Source organism: Schistocerca gregaria, chromosome 3, assembly GCF_023897955.1.
Source record: "Schistocerca gregaria isolate iqSchGreg1 chromosome 3, iqSchGreg1.2, whole genome shotgun sequence".
NCBI classification, from domain to species: domain Eukaryota; kingdom Metazoa; phylum Arthropoda; class Insecta; order Orthoptera; family Acrididae; genus Schistocerca; species Schistocerca gregaria.
Genome location: NC_064922.1, coordinates 327,746,385 through 327,774,121, shown reverse-complemented (window position 1 = coordinate 327,774,121; position 27,737 = coordinate 327,746,385). Strand labels below are relative to the sequence as shown.

Sequence of the window (27,737 nt, the reverse complement as noted above, 5' to 3'; positions counted from 1 at the left end):
GTGTGGCTTGTTTTGAATATATTGGCACAAATTACCTGCTCTTGTACCTTTATATGGAATCATCATCACATCTATAGAAAATTCCGACTCTTATTTCTACTGATGGCAGTTCTTTACAATTGACTCAACAACAGGTCTTATTTTGAAAAGTCTGTCAGAAGAGTTCACAGCATTCTCATTGTTCGTAAAATGCAGGTATCAACGGAGTTTCTGAAAGCGCTTCAAACTGAAAATGGTGGTGATTTTTTCACAATTCATTGACTGAGACCAATAGTCAGTGTACGAAGGCATAGAAACAAGACCCATGTACATCAGAACACCGAAAAATTGTTCAATTTCCTTTATATTGGTGTTTACTGACGTGGTAGTTCGTTGCACAGAGTATAAGTTCGTTTCCTGCACAATTTTGTCAGTTAGTTCTGAATCAAAGAATCTTCTGAAACAACCCAGTGGTGTATTGCCTTCATCAGAAAATACAATAGAGAGACTTTCTGACCTCGCAGTTGTATCTTCCTTTACCCACATGTAAGTGACTGCTTTTGTAATTTTCTTTTTCACTTGACTGGCACTTGCACTAGAAGGATTCACTGCAGAAGGTCCTTGCACATGTTCAGCTTCTGAGATTTCACCTCCTGAATCAGAATCAGTTTCTGGTATAACTAAGTTATGTAACTGAGATTAACGCTCTGGAATATAGTCTGGATCATCATCACTACAGTCTGCCAAAACTTCAAGTTCAGAGTCTTCAGATTCACTTAGATCAGACAAAGGTGGGTTTTCTGGTAGAACTACTATTCCTCTTGCTTTTTTAATTCCATAAAATATTTTGGAATCCATAGCTAAACCCCCCCCCAATAAAAATGTCTACTCTGTCACGCCATAAGCATATGTAATATACTAATGCCACATATCCTAACTATGGGCAATGTTGCTCACAGGCAACATAAAAGTTTTATACTATTTACATAATTCAAAACAATATTACATTGAAATATTTCTGCTGTAAACTCTCCTCTGGGTATTTCTTGAAGAAAATCTGCTAAGGTTTCTGCCAGTTTATTGAAACCCACTCTTTCAGAACCAAAATAAGACACCCCTTTGCTCACACGAGGAGAGCTCTGTAACACCACTGCACAAACTAACATCTCTTGTGGAAAACTTTGAGCTATTACAACAACTGGCATTCGCAGTGTGTAAAGGAATGTTGCCTGGAGGCAACAATGCCAGTAAAAGGCACTGGGAAGTGTTTGTTGTCCCATAAGGCCAATGTAAATTTGATGTTGCTTGAGAGCAACACTGCCAAATAAAGGGTTAACACTCTGTTAACTGAAGAAAAATAGTTATTTGTGAAAATAACATTGAAATTAAACAAACAATGGAAACTCCAGGTAGGAATATCAACAATGTAGGGACAGACAGATTGTTCAAATGGCTCTGAGCACTATGTGACTTAACTTCTGTTGTCATCAGTCGCCTAGAACGTAGAACTAATTAAACCTAACTAATCTAAGGACATCACACACATCCATGCCCGAGACAGGATTCGAACCTGCGACCGTAGCAGTCGCTCGGCTCCAGACTGTAGCGCCCAGAACCGCACGGCCACTCTGGCCGGCCGGACAGATTGTTCCTTAACCTAAAGAAGACATATTAAGTTGCAGGCAGGCACAATTAAAAGACACTTACATAAAGCTTTTGGCTACAGCCTTCATCAATAAACGAGAGACACACACCATTCATACTCACAAGCAAGCACAACTCATGCACACATGATCACCAGAATGCAACTATCACACGAGATGCAAGCAGCAGTCTGGAGGGGCCAGGAAAGGGGAGGGGATAGTAGTGTATGAGTAGGGAGAGAGACGAACACTATCTGGTGGCTAGAATGCCAACAGGCACAGCCTCAAAAGGTTGTGGAGCAGGGAGGAGGGGAAAAAGAAGCAAAAAAGAGAGGAGCAGGGAAAGACGGGTAGCCACATTGGCAGAGGATGACAAATAAACAGAATGGGAGAAGAGAATGGGGAGGAGATCATAGGGCAGAGGGGGTGGAAACTGTTGGGTGGAGGGTGTGAAGGCAGTATATTACTGTAGGTTAAGGCTGGGATAATTATGGGAGCAGATAATGTGTTGTAAGGATAACTCCCACCTGCACAGTTTAGAACAGCTGGTGGTGGAGGGAAGTATCCAGATGGCTCGGGTAGTGAAAGAGCCATTGAAATCAAGTGTGTCATGTGTAGCTGCATGTTGTGCTACAGGGTGGTCTACTTTGCTCTTGGCCACAGTTTGGTGGTGGCTGTTCATTCTGGTGGACAGCTGGTAGGTAGTCATACCAATACAAAAAGCTGTGCAATGATTGCAGCAGAGCTGGTAAATAACACTGATGCTTTCACAGATGACCCAGACCCTGATGGAATAGAATAAACCTCTGACAGGTCTGGAATAGAAAGTATGTGGATTGGGCAGGTTTTGCACAGGGATATGATCCATGTGACGGGGTTAGGATTGCGAGTGGCATAGGGATGGACTAGCATGTTGCAGAGGTTGGGTGAACAACAGAACACCACTTTAGGAGAGATGGGAAGTATCTCGAGTACGATGACCCTCTTTTCAGGGCATGATGATAAGTAATCAGAGCCTTGGCAAAGGATGTGGTTTAGTTGTTCCAGTCCAGGGTGGTACTGGGAGATGAAGGGGGACACTCCTTTGTGATTGGTTCTTAGGGGTGGTGGGAGGATTGGGGGTGTGAGGAGAAATGGCATGGGGGATCTGTCTGCAGACTAGATCTAGTGCTTAGTGCCTCTCTGTGAAGGTTTTGGAACAAGGAAGGTTTTGTCACTGCATATGTGCTGTCCCCGGGTGGTTAGACTGTATGGGAGGGATTTTTTGGGCTGAAAGCTGTCAAAATGTAGTGGCTGGTGGGTTTCATGTAGCAGAGGTGCGGAAGGAGTCATCATAGAGGAGGAGGTCAACATCTAGGAAGGTGGCGCACTGGGCTGAGGAGGACCATGTGAAGTGGATGAGAGAGAAGATGTTAAGGTAGTGAAAGAACAAAGATGGTGTGTCTTGGCCCTGAGTCCAGATCATGAAGATATCATCAATGGACCTGAACCAGACCAGGGGCTTGGTGTTTTGGGAGGCAAGGAAGGTGTCCTCTAGGTAGCCCATAAAAAGGTTGGCTTAGGAGGATGCCATGCTGCTGCCCATGGCTGTGCCACAGATTTGTTCATATAAGTTTCCTTCATAGGAGAAGTAGTTGTGGGTTAGGAAAAAGTTAGTAAGGTATATGAGGAATGAGGAAGTTGGTTTGGAGTCTGAAGGACATTATGGAAGGTAATGTTCAATAGCGGTAAGACCATGTGCATGTGGGATGTTGTTGTTTAGAGAGGCAGCATCAACAATGACTTTTAGGAATTCAGGAGGTAAAGGGGTGGGTAATTGTGCAGATGGGAGTTAACCTTACATAATTTTGTGCTCCCATATTTATCCTGGCCTCAACCTATGGTAACATACTGTCCCCACACCCTCCACCCAACAGTTTCCACCCCCTCTGTCCTGTCATCTCCTCCCCATTCCCACTCATGTTTATTTGCTGCTCTCTGTCCACGTATCTGCCCATCTTTGCCCACTCCTTTCCTTTTTTGCTCCTTTTTGCCCCAATTTCCTGCCTCACAACTTCCTGACGCTGCACCTGTTGGTGTTCTAGTCCCTGGATAGTCCACCATGTAGCGTTCGTCTCTCTCCTAAGTTGTACACTACTATCCATTCCCCTTTCCCAGCCTCTCCAGATTGCTGCTTGCATCACATGTGATAGTTGCATTCCGGACCAAGACGCTGGAGTTGGTCATCATGTGAGCATGAGGTGTGCTTGCATCACATGTGATAGTTGCATTCCGGACCGAGATGCTGGAGTTGGTCATCATGTGTGCATGAGGTGTGCTTGCTTGCGTGAATGAATGGTGTGTGTCTCTCCTTTACTGATGAAGCTTTATTTAAACATCTTTTAATTGTGTTTGTCTGCAACTTAACATGTCATCTTTACAGTAAGTAGCAATCTGTCTTTTCCTATGTTTTTGAACATTGAAACTGAAGTCATACTTTGTTTTCATATGTAGTTATCATTTTTACTTATTATTGGCTTAATTTGGGATCAGAACACTGTTGTTTTTCTAATAATTATGAGTCATCAGTGCAAACAAGGTACTGCTACTAGACTGCATTCATATATTTTCCACACTCAGGTTTCATACAGGCATCACGTAATCTACTATATCCATTACCTGACAAAAAACTGAGGCAACCACAAGACATGATAGGATAACCATGATAGGATGGTGGATGACATCGGAAGTTCACTGAGGCTTTTTGCAGATGATGCTGTGGTGTATCGAGAGGTTGCAACAATGGAAAATTGTACTGAAATGCAGGAGGATCTGCAGCGAATTGACGCATGGTGCACGGAATGGCAATTGAATCTCAATGTAGCGAAGTGTAATGTGATGCGAATACATAGAAAGATAGGTCCCTTATCATTTAGCTACAAAATAGCAGGTCAGCAACTGGAAGCAGTTAATTCCATAAATTATCTGGGAGTACGCATTAGGAGTGATTTAAAATGGAATGATCATATAAAGTTGATCGTCGGTAAAGCAGATGCCAGACTGAGATTCATTGGAAGAATCCTAAGGAAATGCAATCCGACAACAAAGGAAGTAGGTTACAGTACACTTGTTCGCCCAATGCTTGAATACTGCTCAGCAGTGTGGGATCCGCACCAGGTAGGGTTGATAGAAGAGATAGAGAAGATCCAACAGAGAGCAGCGCGCTTCGTTACAGGATCATTTAGTAATTGCGAAAGTGTTACGGAGATGATAGATAAACTCCAGTGGAAGACTCTGCAGGAGAGACGCTCAGTAGCTCGGTACGGGCTTTTGTTAAAGTTTCGAGAACATACCTTCACCGAAGAGTCAAGCAGTATATTGCTCCCTCCTACGTATATCTCGCGAAGAGACCATGAGGATAAAATCAGAGAGATTAGAGCCCACACAGAAGCATACCGACAATCCTTCTTTCCACGTACAATACGAGACTGGAATAGAAGGGAGAACCGATAGAAGTACTCAGGGTACCCTCCGCCACACACCATCAGGTGGCTTGCAGAGTACGGATGTAGATGTAGATGTAGATGTAGATGTAGATGTAGATATCAATGCAGCTTCATACATGTACACTCCATTGGCCACCTTCTGCTATATGCTGATTCATAGGGCATTCAGAAGTAACAGTGGCCATATGTTAGACTGAATGGGAATCTGATGACAGGCATACTCAGCATCAAGGTTCCAGTTGACCATGTTTGAGACCACAAGAGAGGATTGCCATATTGTGCACTAAGCACATTGTAACCCCTTTACATCTGTGCCTGCAATCCAAGAACAAGTAATGGACTCCCTTGAACATTATGTGCCATCCAGCACCAATGCTCAAGAACTAGCGGCAGTCGAACAGTAGACTTACCGTCCCATACCTAGGCTGCTGTTAATAGCGCCATCCAGAGTGCTGCATCTGGAGTGATGCCATGACCAGGAAACACAGACTGGTGAAAAATGTTGTTACATTGTGTTAAGTAATGAATTGCTACTCTTCACTATCCCAGATGACAATCATAGGTGAACATGGTAACAGCTTGGGGAGATGTCACAGTCTTCCAATGTTTTGGAGAGACACAGCAGTGTTACTATTGGCATCATGAGTGTGTGAAGCCATTGCATTTGACTGGAAGTGATCTAGGGAACTCTGGCAACACAACAGTATGTCACAAACATCCTGCATACTCATGTCTCTTGCTACAGTACTGTGGTGCCATTTTTCAACAGGACAGTCGCTATGTGCACACAGTACATGTCTCTATGAACTGTCTGTGTGATGCTGAGTTAGTCTGATGGGCAGCAAGATCCTCAGCTTTGTCCATGACAGATCACCTGTGAGACCAGCTCAGACGTCAACTCTATCCTACTGCTAGTATCCAGGATATCAAGGACCAGTTACAGCAGTTATGAGCCAGCTTGTCTCAGGAGAATATACAGTGGCTTTATGACATCCTTCCCTATCGAATCAGTTCATGGATCCATTCCAAAGTGGGCACAACATCTTACAGACAGGAGGGCTTTTACTGTCAAGTTCTTTGTACCTTTAACTCAGTTTTGTAATCACAGAAATAGCATCATTTTAATTTCTCCTCCTCTTCTGGGAGCTTCACCTTTTTGTCAGGCCGTGTAGTATGTCATCTTGTCATCTTGTTCTTGCATTTTACACTCTGCACTTCCATTGACCTTTCTTACTTGCAGGTTCATCTTCTTAATTTAACCCACTGTTGATATGTTTTGGCATTAAAAGTTACTATTGGTGTGTCCCTCTTTCTCCTTGAATTTTTCATAGTTTATGTAGCATATATGAACATAATATGCATTAAAATAATAATCAGATATGTGTCCATTATCTAATATTGGTTTTCTGAGTTTATTGTGTAGTTTTTCTTTTTATGAAAAAAAAAAACGTATTAAATATGGAGAAGTGCATTAAATACAGCATGGGTGTAATTGTTAGGCTATGCTACAGATCATTCTATTATCACTATTTTTATTATGCATTCCCAGACCTTCACCTTCCAACCGCCGGCTGGAGTAGCCGAGCGGTTCTAGGTGCTACAGTCTGGAACTGCGCGACCGCTTCGGTCACAGGTTCGAATCCTGCCTCGGGCATAGATGTGTGTGATGTCTTTAGGTTAGTTAGGTTTAAGTAGTTCTAGTTCTAGGGGACTGATGACCTTAGAAGTTAAGTCCCATAGTGCTCAAAGCCTTTTGAACCTTCATACCTAAGCTAAACCTTCAGCTTTGCTGTAGATCAATCTGACACCACATGCTAGCCCAATATTATTCTACATTTTCTGTAAGAGCTTTTTAATCAAATCTAGTTTCTGCACTTGAAGGAAGTGTTCTAGTAATGAGATTCTTTTTTTTATTTTTCTTACCTGGTAAATCAAACATGTTGTGCCCTAAGTTCATGACAAAGTATTCAGATTGGGTGTAATTCACTAGTTCTTACTTTGCTTTGTATGCAAATCTGTTGGGAAGATATTTGGTGCTTGCACCCATCACTAGCAAAAATTTGATGTCAAATCTGTCTGGCTTACCATTGCATAACTCTGCATCTTACCTTGGTGGGAAAGAGTCATCAATGATGATGTCTTGGACTGTAAAGCAATGACCAGTTTTAAATGAAACAATTGCAGACTTATGGAATCAAAGCAGATGTGTCTGTTTTGAGTCTCACTGACCTATGTCCCTTGATGTCAATGACAACAATTTCATAGTCTTTCTGTGTCAATCTCTTGACATTGTACCATGAAAGAATTGTACACTCCAGTTTTTTAAACACAAGCTATTAACTTCTGTTTCATTGGCACAAAAAGCCATGCACATACCAAACAACAAAGAATGGATCTAGCCCTGAAAGAAAAACACATCAATCTGTTGTGCCCTTTTTGCCACTGGGCTTTTTATGTCTAACTCTTCATCTCTGTCTTCCTCCACTGTGCAGAATATCATACCTTCCTGAATTGTATACCAGTTTCAATTGAGGAGTCTGTCTTACTGAGCTATATCAGTCATTGATGTAACCCTCCTGACACATTAACTCTTCTTGCACTTGATACAATACTGTCTGCAATATCACCATCACCACTAGTTTCTACTTGTATTTCAGTTTCACTTGCTTTAGGCTCTTGCTCTGAAACTCCTAGCAAATACTGTAAATATTGCATTAGGCCTACTTTCTTCTCTGTCAACTCATGAGCCATTCAGATATAGAGATATGCAGTAATCAGCCCAGAAAACTCGGCATACATTGTACATCACATCACCGTCATGTGCAGCCCAACTAAGTACTTGCAGTACTCTTTGGCAACATAGGTGCATAAAGAAATTTAAGCAGTGAGAAGGACTGCTGCCAAATTTGTAGGTATAAGTTATAAGTTAGAAGTAAATCCTTGGATGTAGCTATGGGTCTGTAATTTCTACAGTGCCATCTTTGTTACAAAGTAATAAAAGTCACAAAATTTCAAAGTTTTATTTTTTTTAAATGTAGTCTTTATAGACAGACAAAATTTCAGACCAATCAGTTTCACAACTTCCACAGTTCTAGTTTTAAAGGGAGTTCTCAGCAATGGCTGTTGAGGATGCCTGTTGGGTGGCTTGTTCAGTGTTGGTACACTTAAAAGTTCAGTGATCTGTTACAGTTTTTTAGGTAGATAACAGAGTAATGATTGTGTTTACAGTGTGCAAGATATCTTCACATCAAAAGTGTACTTAGGTATGTGCAAGTCTTGTGAAATATCTCTGACATAGAGGCTGAGCTTCTGACTCAAACCATCAAAACTGTTCACATTCATTCAGTCTTCTCCAGTGACATATTCCAACTATTTATGTCTGTATTGCAATGACACATTGTCATTACACTTGAATACCACCCATTACTTATCCTGTGCTCACAAAGAGTGCATTTTGAAGGTTTTCACTATTTTACACTGTTCAGAACTCACCTAGCCCTGTGTTGACAACCTTGCCATATGCTTGGATTGTGTATTGGATGTCACCATGGACAGCTTGTACTTCTCTGTTCAATTTCGCCAATTTGTACTTTGCTGTTGACAGACGTTATTGTGTTTACAGGATGGCACCTTTAAGATCTCCTGTGAAGCCGCTATCTCCAGACAGGTATGAACTCTGAACATAAGGTTCACATTCTCCAGCTAATCAATCAACACATAGCAGTTTTAGGCTCAAACCTGAGAACTGCATGGGGGTGGGGATCACATTCTCATAATTGTGCACTTAAACCTGTACACTGCTTTGCTGAACCCTTTAATTCAGTGCACATTATGGACAGTGTTTTTTCTAGGGAGTGGTGAAGTCTCGAATCCAGAGTGTAAAACAAAACGGTATGGGAACAGAGTTACTGAAACATGGCAACCGTGAATGCCATTGCTAAAGTAGCAGCAACAACAGCAACTGTAGTTTCTCATGGAGTGGTGCTAAGTTCAAGTAACAACATCATCACCATCTCATTAGTTGCCATCACACTTCTCAGGTTCTGACGAGTTGAGGGAGTGTTGGGAAGTTTATCTCCATTTTTCCTTATGGTTATGTCAGGCAAGTGATATTCAAGACCCTATTCATGAAAGCACATTATTACTACTCTCTATTATTGTACGAATTAATACAAAAACTATAGCCCTTCACAGACCTTAGTAGTTTATAGTTATCAGATATCCGCAATTTACTGTCCAAACAGTATGATAACCAAATGTATGTATTTAACTGGTCTTACTTATCTTGGGTAGTTGTTTTTCGAGGAATTAGCTGACAGTGCAACTACAAATGTCAGGTTTATGAAGTATCACATGCTTAATCTCTTATCTGATATGTTTTAGTATGTTATGGCAGTAGATCATGGAGGACATGAAAAAGCTCAACCAAATCCCAGTCTTGGTGATGCTCTAAAAGTCGCTCAGTCAGTTGAGATAGATTGGGCTGCACAAACAGCATTTGACAGCAATGTTGAAGTAGCTAGTATTCAACAATGTTTTATTCAGTAATCAACAGATGATGACAGTTCAGCTGCCATTGTTGACAAACTATTGCAAAGCAATAAGTAACATTTTGTAGTTACTGATTAATTAACAAAGAAGTAGTTATAGCAAGAACCGCCTCAACATCTATAGGTGCTCCCAAGAAATGAGCATGCATAATATAGTTGATTCAGGTCAGCAGATACAGCTTCAATTGTGCACCCTTCCTCCATGATGCTGAAAACACACCCATTCAGAGTAAATAATGTAGTACTGCATCACACAAGTAGTGTCCGGACTGTTATAATAGCTTAGCCATATATATTGCTCACTCTGGAACACATTATGCTGTGCTTCAGCATGGGAGTTCACATGGTTGCTTTCTGTATTAACCAATACTGTGCAGCAACGTGTGAATACTACATGACAGTTCTAAACACCAAACCAATATCCAGCACCATCTATGTAACTCTCAGTCAGTTAATCGTTACACTGGACATCAGCACCAACAAAGTGGAGTTTCATGTTGACACAGACACTGCAGTGTTGCTTATCAAAATGGACACCTACTGGTGCTTGGGCTCTCGATAACTCCAGCCAGCACAGGGGCTGGTGGTTTTATACTGTAAACAAATAGTACGACTCAAAGACTAAATTACGATACAAACTGTAAAATAATCAGTGTTTCTCAGTGTGCTTTGAAGTTTGTCACTTGACATTATAGAAACTCTTAGTTTGTTGAGTTAGTCTGGCTGTGCTTTGGATATTTCATTAGTTTACCAACAACATGATAGCAGAGGTGTGTGGTTGGTAAATTTTTCATAAAGCATGACGTTGTTACGGATTTTGATAATAAGTCGATGTTATAGACGTGCCAATGATGAGACAATGGTAGACAAAAGAGAACAAACTGAAAAACTCTTTAGTGAAGAAAATTGAGGAACCTGCAGAATCATAATGAGAACTATTTTAGAATGTAACAATATTTTTTATATTGTCAGTTGTAAATTCATTAAACTGTTAATTCTTTCAGTTGACAATAAGACTTCTCATTGGGGAAAGCAAGACTGCCAAAGAGATTTGGGATAAGTTGCATAAGATTCATGATATTGACTCAGCTGAAAACATTAATCTGCTTAGATTCAAAATTCGTAATATTGTGTGGGAAGCATCTGGTTTTATACAAAGCCATCTAATCATATTTGATTAAATATAAACTTAAATTTCTTTCTTAGACACGCAACCAATGACAGTGATCCTTGTGCATGAATTTTGCATTATTTGCCCAAAGAGTTCAATTACATTTGTATTATGTGGAATGATATACCTGGTGAATAGAAAATATGGAGTAAATTACAAAAATGGTGTACAAATTATGAGTTGAGAAATGAAATGAAAAAAAAATTAAAAAAAATGAAATGATTGTATGGCAATGTTGGCCGTGATGCCCCATGTGGGGAAGTTCGGCTGCTGTATTACAAGTCCTTTTTAGTTGAAGCCACTTCGGCGACTTGTGAGCCAATGATGATGAAGAACACACAACACCCAGTCATCATGAGGCAGAGAAAATCCCTGACCCCACCGGGAATCGAGCCCGGGACCCCGTGCATGGGAAGCGAGAACAAAGACCAATGAAAGCATAATCAAACTACTTCTGAAACAGTATATAAAAGTTTTCGCATTATAAAAGGAATGACAATGGAGAAAGCTTTTCAGGTGGCAAAGTAGGTCTCTTTTCAGAACAATGTAACAGGTTTTGTTTGTTTTAGATGCAGAAAAAAGTATCGTCAATCAAATGAGTCTCCTAGAATAGATGAAAGAAAAGACTACTATATCTCAACTTGTGTAACATCAGTGGGAAGTTCAAGAATTGTAGCCACAAAGATGCTTCAAAACTTGAGAAGAAAGTTTTTATGGTGAGACACAAAGTTTTTCTCTTAATGTAAACAAACAGGACTGTAATGAGTGGTGTATTTGACAGTGTTGTAACAAATCAACATGACTAGTATGTCATGTATGAGCTATTTGAAACTCCAAGAAAGAAAGATAGATCCAAAAACAGTCGACCAATTGAAACATTTGGTATAAGTCAAATTGATGTACAAGTAGTCAATGGACAGAGTGATTTTTTGAAGGTCTTTGATTTTATCCAGATGTCTAGAAAGCTGCAATGGAATATATCGAATAATTGAAAAATGTGGCAAATTGTGTGTATTTTTTAAAAAACAATATTGCTGTTGCTGCATCCAGTGGCAAAACTGTGCTTAAGTGTTAGCTGGTGAAGGTCAAAAAAAGTCTTGTGTTGTTGCTGAAACTAATGATACCTAACAGAGAAGGCATGAAAATCTGAGTAATTGAAATATATGCAATGTACAAAAGTTTTTTAAGAATCATTTTTTGAAAATAATGATTGACAGCAGCTTTCATGAGGGGTACTTGTACAGTAAACATAAGCAGTTGGCATTTGGTGAAAGAGTGGAAAACCCACAGAACATGGAGAATTAGGTTATGCAGAGGTTTATGCACTAATGGAAGGAAATGATTTGTTGGCTGATTGATATTTCATTGGATGATTTTTCCAGTTCCAGGATAATGTACCTTTAGTGACACAAAGATGAAATTAATGAAAAGTTACCACTGTTTATTAAAATGTGAGAGGCTTAAGTTGAAGTTACTGTGAAATAATTATGTACAGATTGTGGCTAGAAGTTCCATAATAAAGAGTCATTTGAATAGAAACATTCAATTAGTGCACCATATACTCTTCAGCCGAATGGATGTGCTGAGTAGGAAAATATAATCCTATATGAGATGGCACATTATTCGCTGTGCTCTCCTGAACACTGTGGTCTTGTACAGCATTGACACCATGCTAGGCATTCTATGTGATGGCCCCACCAATCCACAGCCATGTTGTAGACAACACCATCTGTTGCACGTGTGAGTAGTGCCACCACCAAGCTGGCTTAAAAAGTTGTCGCACCAAAGCCAGACATGCTAATTGTGGAGTTCACTTGGAGCCTTTACAGGATTAGTAGTTTGCCTCTTTGTCATTGTTATTGTTTATGGCAAACATGCCTGTGTAATAGACTAGTGTGGAATACTATTTGGATTTGCAGAAGAAAGTTAAGTAAATGATGTTACATATATATTATGTGTCCTGAGATTTATTTTGCTCTCTGCCTCAGCACCCACTTAGTCGTTGGCATCCACAAATGGACTAACCCAACAACCACCTACCAGAAGCATTGAAGGCTGAAGCACTTCTGGTTGCAACATACACTCTGAATTGAACTAGTCACACAAAAAATTAAAGGTAAAACTCCACCTAGGTTTATGAAGAAGAAATGTCATTTTGATAATTTACTGATATTTTGAAAGGAATGCTCTCCATAGATTCCCATGCAAAAACCAAAGAAGTTTGATGCTAAATCTTCAAAAGGATATGTGATTGATTGTGATGATTGTGGCCATGATGTTAATTTTCCTGAGAAAAAAAACCATGTCTGTATGCAGAGAAGTAAAATTCAAGTGCATACAATTATAGAAACCACTCACTCAAGAGACTGCAAGTATTGTTGACATGTCAGATGTAGATGAAAAAGGAAGATGTTACAGAAACTGAACATAAAAATGTTGATTTTGAAGAGAATAGTCAATGCAACTTTATGAATCAAGATGTAGTTACAAGTAACAAAAAGACTGATAACCATTTGTATGTCAAGGGACAAGTTGAGAGCAACTTGGAAGCAAAAAATGAAGAAAAAGGAGGTTATAGTTTATAACAACAGCAAAATTTGAAGAACCAGCAAGTTATTGTGAAGATTCAGTCCACTGACCAAGAATGATGCTTCTTTGTAAGACAACAAGAAATTGTAGAGAAGCAGTGCAGAGAGAAAATTCTGAATAATGGAAGAAGAAATGAAATCTCTGAAGGAAAATAAAACATGGAAACTAATTTACACAATTAAAACAGATAAGGTGATTGAAAATTGATGAGTTTTTGCTGCAGACTGCAAATTCAGATAATGTGTTTCAGTATGGGACCCACTTGGTCGCAAAAGAATACATTCAACAATTTAAAATAAATTATGTTGACACATTTATCTCTGTGCAAAGATTTGAGATGGTGAGAGTCTTGTTAAATGTTGCAGACCTTGGCCGGTTTATAAGACAAATTGATGTAAGGACAGTGATTCTCTATGCTGAGAAGGATTTACGTGTATCAACCAGAGGATTATGATGATAGCACAGGATGTGTATACGTAAATTTCTGGAAAGTCTGTATCCAAGAGCATTCTATAGTGAGGGGCTGGTACTGCTCTTTTGTGTTGATGCTGGATTGATTGTGGGCACTACTGATGCAACTACTACAGTTGGGTGAACATTTTTGGATCACTGTCAAGGGTGTAGGTTGCTTTCTAGGCTTACAAATCAATAACTTTGATCTATGAGGAGAGAGTTTTGGAGAGGTGTGGAGTGACGCATACAAAACCATTATGTATACCAATTGAACTAGGATGGACACTGTATGGCATTAAGTTTCAGAAGCATGAAGACTGTGCTTATAGTTATGAAGATCATTGCGGGGAAAAAACACGCAAGACCATCAACAAGTGGCATTCTATTTCAAGTTTCAATTATATGAAAAAGGAAATTATAGCTCTATCTTCAAAGGAGGCCAAGTATGTGGCTGCAATTGAAGCTTTCAAATCACTTGTGTGGCTGCAAATTTACAGATGATGGAGGAAACTGTTGGTATTGTGCCTACTTCATGATAAAACATTACAGGAGAGACTGAAAGCATCTATGTTTTACGTTGTTGTTATATATATTGATATTTTTTAAATGTTGTCACTTGACATATACACTCCTGGAAATTGAAATACGAACACCGTGAATTCATTGTCCCAGGAAGGGGAAACTTTATTGACACATTCCTGGGGTCAGATACATCACATGATCACACTGACAGAACCACAGGCACATAGACACAGGCAACAGAGCATGCACAATGTCGGCACTAGTACAGTGTATATCCACCTTTCGCAGCAATGCAGGCTGCTATTCTCCCATGGAGACGATCATAGAGATGCTGGATGTAGTCCTGTGGAACGGCTTACCATGTCATTTCCACCTGGCGCCTCAGTTGGACCAGCGTTCGTGCTGGACGTGCAGACCGCGTGAGACGACGCTTCATCCAGTCCCAAACATGCTCAATGGGGGACAGATCCGGAGATCTTGCTGGCCAGGGTAGTTGACTTACACCTTCTAGAGCATGTTGGGTGGCACGGGATACATGCGGACGTGCATTGTCCTGTTGGAACAGCAAGTTCCCTTGCCGGTCTAGGAATGGTAGAACGATGGGTTCGATGACGGTTTGGATGTACCGTGCACTATTCAGTGTCCCCTCGACGATCACCAGAGGTGTACGGCCAGTGTAGGAGATCGCTCCCCACACCATGATGCCAGGTGTTGGCCCTGTGTGCCTCGGTCGTATGCAGTCCTGATTGTGGCGCTCATCTGCACGGCGCCAAACACGCATACGACCATCATTGGCACCAAGGCAGAAGCGACTCTCATTGCTGAAGACGACACGTCTACATTCGTCCCTCCATTCACGCCTGTCGCGACTCCACTGGAGGGGGGCTGCACGATGTTGGGGCGTGAGCGGAAGACGGCCTAACGGTGTGCGGGACCGTAGCCCAGCTTCATGGAGACGGTTGCGAATGGTCCTCGCCGGTACCCCAGGAGCAACAGTGTCCCTAATTTGCTGGGAAGTGGCGGTGCGGTCCCCTACGGCACTGCGTAGGATCCTACGGTCTTGGCGTGCATCCGTGCGTTGCTGCGGTCTGTTCCCAGGTTGACGGGCACGTGTACCTTCCGCCAACCACTGGCGACAACATCGATGTACTGTGGAGACCTCACGCCCCACGTGTTGAGCAATTCGGCGGTACGTCCACCCGGCCTGCCGCTTGCCCACTATTCGCCCTCGCTCAAAGTCCGTCAACTGCACATACGGTTCACGTCCACTCTGTCGCGGCATGCTACCAGTGTTAAAGACTGCGATGGAGCTCCGTATGCCACGGCAAACTGGCTGACACTGACGGCGGCGGTGCACAAATGCTGCGCAGCTAGCGCCATTCAACGGCCAACACCGCGGTTCCTGGTGTGTCCGCTGTGCCGTGCGTGTGATCATTGCTTGTACAGCCCTCTCGCAGTGTCCGGAGCAAGTATGGTGGGTCTGACACACCGGTGTCAATGTGTTCTTTTTTCTATTTCCAGGAGTGTAGAAACTGTTTGTGCTGGCATTGCCTTGGACATTTTTCAATATTGTTCAACTTATGAAGTTTTAAAATAAATGTTTTGAGACTCTCTGTGGTGTTTTACCAACACAAACTGAATGTAAAAATGTATGGATTGTGCTGACATTTTACTCGCAGTCTCACCCATAGGGGCTAACAAGCTTTGCTCCTGATGCTTTTTCATTGTTCTCTTTTCATACCTGTCAGCCACTTGAAAACATTGTGCCACCGTATAAGAAACTGCATGAACTTTAGCCGGGTTGTACAGAAAATTTCACAGCTCACATATTTGTCAAACTATTTGCTCAGCTCCATTTTTGCAGATATTGTCCAGTTTCATTCACCAGGCATGAACTAGCAAAGGCAAAACTGGACAGGGTACGGGGAATGGGTTTTATTGCACCCTTTACATCTACTCAATGGGCATCAGCCATGGTAATTATTAAGAAACCTTTGTAATCTATATACATATTCATACCAATTTTAAAACTATTGCTAATACCCAGTCCAATATTGACATGTACCCAATTTCAAGCCTAAATGAATTCTTTGAAAAACTGGCTAGGGGCCAATACTCTTCCAAAATAGATTTAGCAATTTTGTACATGCAGATAACATTAAATGTAGAAATCTCTAGGAATAGATACACCATTTGATTTTGTAAGTGGAGGTGACATGTTTCAAAGGTAGTTGAAACAGGTCATTTGGAGACTTCCTCAGTGTGTTCAAAATCTATAAGCACTTACTGTGACATATTGAAACTGTCATTCCACTATTGTTATTTTGTAATAAAACCTGGCATAGATCAAATAAAGTAGTCACTTTTTTGTGTATATATAATAGTTAAATTCCTTCAGGTGGCTTCAGTTGTCTAATATGAGTACGATTCCAATAGTGCCATTTGTTGGATGCAGAAGTTCCGCTGTTCACCGTGTCTGTCTCAATTTGGGTGTTTCTAATACCATTTTTCTTTCTGGATGTGCTTGCTTGCTGCTACTTGATATAAAAAGTAATACGAAAAACTCATAAGTTCATCATTCACTTTCGATTTATTTCACAGGGAAGTACAACTTTGTTCCATGACTGCGTCTCAACCTACCACAGCCGACTCTACAAGTGACAAAGAATGACTCTAGCTTCAAAGATATTCCACACGACACCCAAACTTCCGCTTGTAATAAGTCTCTTTGATATTGTTCGTCATATCTACCAATATCAATCAATATATTGCAATTTTTAAACATAATAGTAAATTAACATAAAAAATATGTAGATTATAATTTATAAAAATTCTGACAAAAACATAAGAGAAAAACATTCACCACTTCGCCCACTAAATTCGGTATCAATAACTTCAGTTGAAAATAATACATCTCCCAGATCTATTACAATATGTAGCGTACATGTTACATGAAGCTGTGCTAAAAACTTCTTGAATGGCTGGTACTCTAATTGAATGGCTTTGCTGTGTTTTGGGAATGGTTGACTTAACACTGTCTCCAGACAGGTAACAGCTCTTCATTGTAACCTGTATCGACTCACTGTAATCCATCTGCCATTTTTTTTTAAACCCTCCATAACTTGAACTTGATTACCAGTTTGTATGACACACACACTGTTGATTATGGACTTAAATCCAAGCATCACTTCAGAGAACTCCCATCAGCATTAATAATGGTTAATATTTGTTTTTATCTCATATGAGGCAAGAGTAGGAGCACCAGTAAAATGGTCTACCTTCCCCCCAGTCAATGCATTAATTTTCCATTATTTATTTTTCCTTTTTGTGTAACTTTCATACTTTACAGTTTTTCTTGTTATTTGTTTCCTTGAGAGCTTCTCACCCACCATTTGCCATCTCATCTTTCCTCTTCTACTGAAACTTAAGTCTCATTCACACCTCCTTTTTTGTTCTATCGTTCCCTTATCTCTAGCTCATTAACTGCCTTCACTGCAATATCTGACTCCAGGCTTTCGAACCTTATTCCTGACATTTCAATGCTAATTCTTCTCTTCTTATGCTACTGTCTCAAGTGCTGCAACTGGTACACATCTGCCTTGCCAGCCAATCAGCACCCACGCCTGCCCTTTAATGCCAGAAGTGCGGTGGCTCTGTAGTCATTCATGATTTCACTGTGCTCTTGTGTTGATCTTGCAACATATCATTGTTTGGTTCTGCATTCACTACATTTTAGGTTTTCAGTTTCAGTTTACTTGTTTGACTTATTATTCTGCCATGCCGTCTCTGTTGCCTGTACTCTAATTTTATCCTCCTGTTTACTCTAGGTTACTCGCTGTTGAACTCTGGGCCTGTTGGCCAGTTTCTGTTTCTTGGCTCATTCCTGATCATGTCAAATTACCAGTCACTATATCTTTGTTCTGTAGTCTCATACACATAAACGGTCTCTTCTCTTTTGATGAAAGAGACATGGTTCAAAAAATATGAGCCGTGATGTTTTCTACATTGGTGACCCAAAACATTATGACCATTTGTTTAATATTGTATTGGATCATCTAGCAACATCCTTCCTTTCCATTACTGCAAGAAATCATTAAAATGTCCAAACTTGAAAAATATCACATTAAATGCAATTTTTTTAGCAATGACAATGCTATTATGGCGCAGCTAATAAATGCCTGATAAGGAGAACTGTGCAATGATAAATTGTATTACTCATCTGTTTCTTGTGGCTGCTTAATGAAAATGTGGCTCACTGAAAAATATGGCTTACTGTACGAATATTGCATCTAGGAATTGTTCCTGGTTTTTGTCTTTCAGATAAGAATACTACCTGGTTAACTTAATTTCACATATAATATTTTTATGTTTCCACAACGCTGAAATTACAACTGTTCAACATGGAAATATTCACAAACAACAGTCATTTCACTCTCCTGCCAAGTACATACTCCAACTTAAACTTACAAGAGAACAGAATGTACCCCTTTTAACATATGCCAAAACATTTTAGACCACAAAGACCAGAGATCCAAAAACTTGCAGCACAGCTATCATACAGAGCATCAATTTTTTACAGTCGGAGAAAATTATATGAGGATATGATTAGTTATTTCTTTGCTAAATGTTTCTAAATTATTACACAGAATAAATTATAGAAATAACAGTGATGATGATAATTTCACATGTAATTACAATTTTGAATTGAATTAAAAATATGGAAAATAATTAGCTTGAGACCTGACTATCTCCTGGCACATAAAACTTTCAAATAACTTGCAGGAATTTAGCCAGGTAACACTTTCAGCACCCACCGATATTTCGGCGGGAGAACACCCCACCATTTTCAAGGCAACTGCAATGGACAGGCAACGTACATGCAAATTTAAAACCTCGGTTCTTGGGCTGATGCAGGAAAGATAACACACACACTGAACACTAGTGCCACCAAAGATGATCAAAGCCAGAGCTATCGATAGTGAGACTATGAATTTGCAGGTGAGGTAGCATTGACTCTGTCCCTCTGTTTTTTGACAAGGGGGAGAGTCAGATTCCACACACACAGTTTAAATAAAAACCTACATCCCTGTTAACAAGGTTACTTGCTAATTTAATCTCAACTGCCTCCTTAATAACACTGTTCTAATAGCTGGATGTGTATGCCAATATCTCGGTGTTATTATATAACATGGGGTGACCAGTATCCAAGCAATGTTTGGCAATAGCAGATCTACTTGTCTGCTGTAATCATGTGTGCCGTTTATGCTCAGTACATCGGTCCTCCACGGTCCTGATAGTTTGACCAATATATCCCATGCCGCAGCTACAAGGAATGCGATATACATCCGCCTTATGCAGACTAAGATCATCCTTAACAGAACTCAAAAGCACTCTAATTTTAGACGGAGGTAAAAAAAAAAAAAAAATTTCCCATTGTATTTCCATAAAATATGACTGATCTTGTTGGAAGTAAGGCAAAAAGGCAGTAGACTTAGGTGTCGACTCAGAATTATCATCAATTATCCAATATACAGTTGGTCAATAGCGCAACACACATTCAATCTGTCTATTACTATAACCATTTTGACGAAACATAACTTCCAGTTGGAACACCTCAGCTGGCAAAGTCTCAGCATCGGAAACATGTGCCCTGTGTACCAAGGCACGAAGTACCCCTTCACACTGAGCTGGATGGTGACAACTATTAGCCTGTAAGTACAAGCCAGTGTGAGTACGTTTCCTGTAGACTGCATGTCCCAATGATTCATCATCCTTTCTCCTAACCAGAACATCAAGAAAGGGAAGGCAACCATGCTCTTCCACCTCCATCGTAAAACAAATGTTCGGGTGGATCGAGTTCTGATGTTTTAGAAAGGCATTCAAATTCTCCCTACCATGGGGCCAAACAACAAAGGTATCCAGAACGATATCTCACTCTGGAAACATCCCCCAGGCTGTGGTTAAGCCATCTTTCTGCAATATCCTTTCCTGCAGGAGTGCTAGTTTTGCAAGGTTGCAGAAGAGCTACTGTAAAGTTTGGAAGGTAGGAGACGAGGTACTGGCAGGTGCGAAGCTGTGAGGACGGGATGTGAGACATGCTTGGGTAGCTCAGTTGATAGAGCATTTGCCTGCGAAAGGCAAAGGTTCCGAGTTCAAGTCTTGGTCCGGAGCACAGTTTTAATCTGCCAGGACGTTGCAACAAAGGTATCACCAACATATATAAAGGAACAGGTGGGTTTCAAAGACGTTGACTCCAATGCATGTTCCTCGAAGTCTTCCATAAACAAATTTGCAATCACAATAGACAACAGACTACCCATCGCAACTCCATCTGTTTGCTCGTAATACTGGTCATTGAATAAAAAGTAAGTGGATGTCAATACATACCAAAAGAAATTAGTTAATTCAGCACCAAACCTAGCCTCAATTAACCACAACGAATCAGACAGAGGAACACGAGTGAAGAGAGAGACCACATCAAAACTCAGTAAAATATCAGAGTCATTCAACCACAGTCTTTCCAAACGACATAAAAAATCAGCTGAGTTACTGATATGATGTTCACACCGACCTACTTGTGGACTCAATAGAGAAGCTAGATGCTTGGCTACACGATATGTCGGAGTGCCTTTATTACTCACTATAGGACAGAAAGGAAGGCCATATAACCTAGGGGGAACAGCAACATAGGTGTCCTGCGACAAGCCACTTTTCTTCAGAAGGCTGTTGGTCTTTCTCTCATAATTTTTTGTGGGGTCAGCAACGATTCTGCGATACTCTGAATCAGATAGTAAATGTTGCACCTTTTGTACATAATCCTGTTTATTTAAAACAATGGTGGTATTGCCCTTGCCTGCAGGTAAAATAACTATATCGGGATCAACTTTGAGAGAGTGTAAAGCAGCCCTCTCTGCTGCTGTTACATTACTCTTGGGTGGATGAGCCCTAGTCAACACATGGCATGTCTCCTTCCTAACCTCCCCTGCAGTGTCAGGAGGTAGTTTGCAAACTGCCTGTTCAATTGAACTAATAAACTCAACTAAAGGCAAACTCTTCGGAGTGGGTGCATAATTTAAACCCTTCCCAAGCACGGATAAGGTTGTGTCATCAAAAGATTTCTCTGTGAGATTTATTACAGAATGTTGAGATATAACATCAGATTTCGCACGTTGAAAACATTCAAACTTTGCCAAATGTTGGGCAGTAACAGAATTGTATTCCCAGTCAGCTTGAGTCCATGAGGCACCGTCCAACCAATCCCAAGTGAAATCAGACAATTCCGATGCAACCATTAAATGAAAACGAAACAATTCTTTGGAAACAGAATCCAAACATCGACGAGTGAAACGATTCCTTTCATGAACAAGAGCCAAGCCAGCACATTGCTTGATGCAATTGACGGCAGGAGAATTAATATGGTGCACAATCTTGGCAAAGGTTGAGACATGATTTTCATCATGACACCTCAATAAAAACAACAAAGCACATTACAGTCTAACTTGACAGCAACGAAGTTTATACAACCTACGTAAACACAGATACATTTCCTCCCCGTAGAGGTAAACAATGTGAGCTCTGAGTTTCTTCTGGCGTATATAACTTTCAAATAGCTTCCAGGAATTGAGCCAGGTAACACTTTCAGCAACAGGGGGAGTTCTACCCCATGCAGCTTTGTCATCAGATTTGGCTCCCCCCAATTACCACTTGTTTGCATCAGTGGGTCATGCACTTGCTGAGCAGCACTTTGGTTCATACGAAGATGTGAAAAAATGGCTCGATGAATGGTTCACATCACAAGGGGATAATTTTTACTGGCACAGTAATCACAAATTGCTCAAAAGACAGGAAAATGTATAACAAACAATGGAGTCTACTTTGATGAAATCACTATTTATCATTCTTCTAAATTTAACATGTTTTTTAGACAAAAAATCTGCGTTTCATACTTGTACACCTGGTAAGGCCATTGACCAGTTCCATTACAACCTTTGGAATATGGTACAGTAGCAGTTCCACTTGGCATCGATTCAACAAGTCATTAACAAGTTTGTGGAGGTTTGTGACACCATATGTCAATGCACAGATCATACAATTCTCATGAATGTCAAGCCAACAATTTGCAGGTGTAGAGCTGGTACCCAGTAAAGTCTAAGATGTGTTCTGTTGGGGTCAATTAAGACAAATTTGGAGGCCAAGGTAACGAAGTGAGTTCACTGCCATGTTTCTCAAACCACTGAGCGCAATTGTGGGCTTATGATATGGACAGTCATCCTGATGGAAAATGGCATTGCCATCATTTGCCTGTAATGCTGCTAGGTGACACTGTCTCATGTTGGACAGTGGCCATAAAGTTCTGGTTCATTACTGTATGTGCCTGTTTCTGTTGTTGCTTAGCAAGTGAAGATTTTGAAATGAGACTAGACATACTGCCATGCAGGAGGTCCATAACATGTTTTCATAGTCCACAGCTATAGTGGTGCCCTCAATTACTACCCCAGATCCCACAGAAGCCCAAGTGAGTGTGCACCATAACATAATACTGCTCCCACCAGCTTATATCCATGTTTTGAGCAGCCATTTGTCTAGGAAGGTGTATCTGAATATGACATTGATCTGGTATGACAATGAACAAGACTGCATGTAGCACATTTTCATTGGCCCACAGTCCAATGGAGATGATCCTGTGCCCACTGCAATTGTAACTGAAGGTGTTGTTGGGTCAACATTGGAACATAAAGGTGTCATCTACTGTAGAGTCCCATGTTCAGCACTGTATGCTGTATATTCTGCTCCTAAACACTTGTGTCTGCACTATTACAGTATTGTACTCTTTCGTCAGATCTGCCACATATCGCTGCCTGTCCTACTTTACAGAGCTAGCAGGTATGGATGTCTGATAGCCTGTCACCTTTTTAGAGTTTCACCATCCTTCAGCCACTCTCCATATATGTTACAACTATAGCATTTGAAATGACAACCAGCTTTGCCATTTCTGATGTGTTTATTACCAGGTGACAGGCCATAACAATCTCTTCTGTGTAAAAGTCACTTACGTCAGTTGATTTCCCTGTTTGTGGCCCATATTGTTGATAGAATGATTCACCACCTATCTCTGCTCCGGTTTTAGACTTTCCTTATCACATCATTTGTCCGTAATACTGCTAGGTGGCATTGTCTCATGTTGGACAGTGGCCATAAAGCTCTGGTTCTTTACTGTATGTACATGTTTCTGCTATTACTTGGCGTCTTCCTCACTCCTTTGTAGCCTATAGATTTTCATGATTAATTTTTTTGTTTTGAAAATAAGAAAGTCATAGCTAACAGTTTTCATATCTTTTGGAGTAGTAGTAGATACCTGGAACTTCTTATATATTTGAATATTGTTCCAACTTTTATTTGTTCATATGATTTAGATCTTACTTATGAATCAAGAAATTGAAAAAAATTGCCTGATGTTAGTAATTGCTCTGAATTTTCAGGACTGACTCCAAGAAATCTCATTATTGCTGGAGATATGATCACACCTGCAGATGAGGTGGAAATTGGTTATTGCTTGGGACTAGATCCAGAAATTGAAACACTGGAACTAATTTCTATTGTACCAGTTGAGTGTGTTAATCTTAGTGTTTTCAGCAGAAGGAAAAGGCGTACACTCAAAGCTCATTTTTGTAATTCTGTAATTAAATATTATGAACTTGGAGGCTCAGAACATCGTAAGGTGAGTTACCAATGTGTCTTATTCCTTCTGTGGTCAATATTTCTTCTAAGAATTGTGCACACTCTAGGAAATGATTGATGGTGAATTCACTGATCACACATAGAGGTTGGATAAAAATATGGAAACACTGAGTACCCAACACATTACCATGCTTTATACAGTGCAGGAAATCTGTTAGCATTCAAAACAACTTACAATTGATAAATACAGGTACTGTACTGTTTTCAAGGGAAACTCATACTATTCTTTCTGCAAAATAGTGGCAAGTTTGAGTACCAATGATTGAGGAAGGTAGCAATCACCCATCCTTCTTTCAGTAGACCACAAAGACTCAATAATATTGATCTATGGTGACTGGTGCCATGGGAGATGCAGCAGTTCCTGGGAGATGCAGCAATTCCTCCTCGTGCCTAGGAAACCAGTCCTGGAAGACGCAAGCTGTGTGAGCAGGGACTCTGTCTTTGTGGAATACAGCATCACAATTGGGAAACAAACATTGTACCATGGGATGGATCTGATGAACCAGAATGGTAACATAACCCTTGGCTGTAATGTGACTTTTCAGAGTTGATATGATGCCTCTTGAAACTGATTTCATTTTGGCTCCCTTGATTATGGAAGCATCCATCATACGAGCACCAACAATTTGTCCACATTCAATTTCACTTGGTTCCAGCAAATGCACTCATGACTACTCAGAATATTGTTCTGATCCCAACTGACACTTGCAACGTATTAAGGACATTGTGCAGATGCTATTCCTGATCAAATAAGACAGTGCAACCTGCAGTGTTGGTTAAAATCAGTGTTCAAGCATGCATCTCTTGCAGTGTTTTCATATTTTTGCCTGATCCCTGTATATTGTTTTTATTTTATTGCCTATGAGGCACATAATATGTAATGTTCTTAACATTGCAGGCATCATTAATTATTAATTTTAAGGATCTGTCAATGGTATATCTATGATAGTTTCGTATATTTCAAAGTACTCTCCAGGAGCATCTGCACATTTTTTCCACCAGCTCTCCCATGCCACACCTACTGAAGGCCTCGCTGGGAGTGTCCTTTAAAACCGTTGTTGTAGCTGCTTGAGTAGCCTCCATGCTGTGAAAATGAAGTCCTTTGAGTATATGCCTGACCTTAGGGAACAAAAAGAATTTAGCTTGAGTGAGGTTCGGACTACAGCTTGCTACAAACTGTCAGGGCGTAGCAAAAAATATATTTCATTATTTTTGGGACACACCTTGTAGAAGCAACACATGACACACATGAAATAATCACCAACAACAAATTGTGGAAATCAGGATTCAAATTGCTGATGCTAATAATGAACTACAGGCAAACAATAGAGCAAACACAGGGCCTAACAATCCAGATAGAAGTTATCTAGATGTGGGACAGAGAAGAAAACAAAAATGAAGAGTGTAATAAAAATAAGTAATGTACATGGCAAATAAGAAAATAGGCTGCTTAGTGCAATGAAGGAAGGCTGGTTTCTGTAAGGAGAGTGTGAAAGCGAAAAAATGATAGGTAATAGGAGCTGAATATGTGATGAGCCAGAGATTGGAAGCACTATATTGGAAAAATTCTTGTTAAGTAATTCGTTGACCTCTCCCTTTTTCAGAATATTTTGGAATGTGAGATGATAATGAAATAGATTAGTAGAATTGAATAATCCAGTGTGAGTATTGTATATCTCCAATGTTTACAGGATCTCTAGAATAAATTCACAACTGCGCTGAAAATATGATTGATGTGACTCTTTAACTTTGGGACGAGTCGTCAAAGATAGTGGAAAACATGGTAGTTTGGCTGGGATAGGTATGAATGAGAAAAGATAAGACTGTTAAAGCTAAGGTGCAGAAGGGATAAAGAAGGAAATTAGAGTGATTAAGAAAAACATATCTGTCGACAAGTTTGTCTTTCAGCTAGATTCAGTGTGAGTTAAAAGAAAGGGATGTGAAATATTCTATGGACTGTTACAAGAGTTTGTGTTGAGAAAGGAACTGTCAGAGGTGGAATCTGGCTGATTAAAAATACTGTTAGTAGTACTGATTGTGTAGAAATTTAAGTTGATAGACATCATATTTCATCAGTTAATATCTCAGATTACAAAGTGGCTAATAAGGTGAATGACTTCATTGAACATATGTGATTTAAAAATCTGTTCTGTTTGCTAATGATATTAATGTATTATTCCTTGTATCTATAACAGAAAGTTTGCAGATAACAGCCAAAAACTCTATGTCAAGATTTTTATAACAGTTCACCACAAAAAAATTATAAATGCAAAAAACACAGTATGGTTATAGAGATGCTTTATAGCAATTTTAATAGAGAATCTATATTACTAAATAATGCTTGGTTTCAGTTGCAGGTTACCTATGTAATGGCTTGCAGGAACAACATTTTATCCAATGTTTCAAAATATTATTGACAAAATTTAAGAATTTAAGATATTTTCATAATTTATTCATTCCACATCAGGTGTTTAACACAATAAGTCAAGTACTGAAGTTAGAAACGGTATATATATCTTGAGGCAGCATAACTAGCTGCACACAAATTAACCAGACTATATTCATCCAGTATTTGTTTATGACAACACTTGATGGCTTCCAGCAAACATTACATATAATTTCAAACATTTTCAAAACTTTTCTTGCTGCCACATCACCCCCCCCCCCCTCCCCCCTTTCTACCACACGCACACAAAATAATGAAAGGAAAAAAGTTTGTCACTTACCTGCATTTTTGCTGTGCATGCAGAAACACATCAGCAGCATATCTCACTTTAATTAATCAGTGTTTTGATACTAACTCTATTCACAATACATTTTGCAGACTGTATCCACATATACCACTGAATATACTGACAACATTATATCACTGCACAACACGTAGTTCAGGGGTAATAATATCTCAAGCAATGAGATGCGTAAAAAACCTAATTTTTCTTAAAACAAAGTTTGATTCTTTAAAGAAATTGGTGTTCGTGAGTTACTGTTATTGTAGAAAATTTTTGTGTTGTGAAGGTTTCAGGTCTATGGGTGTGTACATCTGTAAATAAGTTATTGAAGAAACTCAGCAATGTGTCGTAGACTGAGGATATTAAAAGTTACAACAAGTAAAAAAATAAAAATTAGCGCAGGCATACTGTGCACAGTCCCATTAAACTGAGTTGTATGAACCTTATTTCACTGAGGTTGGGATTTTAGATGTTCCATGTGTGTTTCTTGAAACAATTTCGTTTACTAGGGATTATCTCATGAAAACTGGTAACCTAATGCAAAACATGGATATTTACAATTATGGTACTAGATGAAATTCAGATCTTCTTAAAATGTGTGCCTGATCATCATCCTTTAGAAAAGTGTAACCCACTGTGATATGAAATTGTATTAAACTGCCTCAGATCCAGTATTTAGAAACTAAGTAACAGAATTCCTAATGAAGCAATGTCTTTAGTCTGAACTAGAGTCTTAAAATATGTAAAATAATAATTTTTCTTCAGATGTGCATCAAACAACCAAACCTGGAGTATATGAATGTTTTTAGGTTTTTTCTTTCTTTATACTTTGTGTGATGATGTGTTATTCTGACCTCTCCAGCAGCACTTGTACAACC

The 27,737-nt window shown here is 39.8% G+C and overlaps 1 protein-coding gene across 1 annotated transcript in view; it reads left to right on the top strand.

Annotated features, from left to right (window-relative positions):
* LOC126355359 (uncharacterized) overlaps window positions 1-27,737 on the top strand; it is a 255,309-nt gene that overhangs the window by 9,766 nt on the left and 217,806 nt on the right. The window contains exon 2 of the mRNA XM_050005653.1: window positions 23,872-24,110. Within this exon, the coding sequence (XP_049861610.1) occupies window positions 23,872-24,110 (239 nt within the window). The remainder of the gene's footprint in view (window positions 1-23,871; window positions 24,111-27,737) is intronic.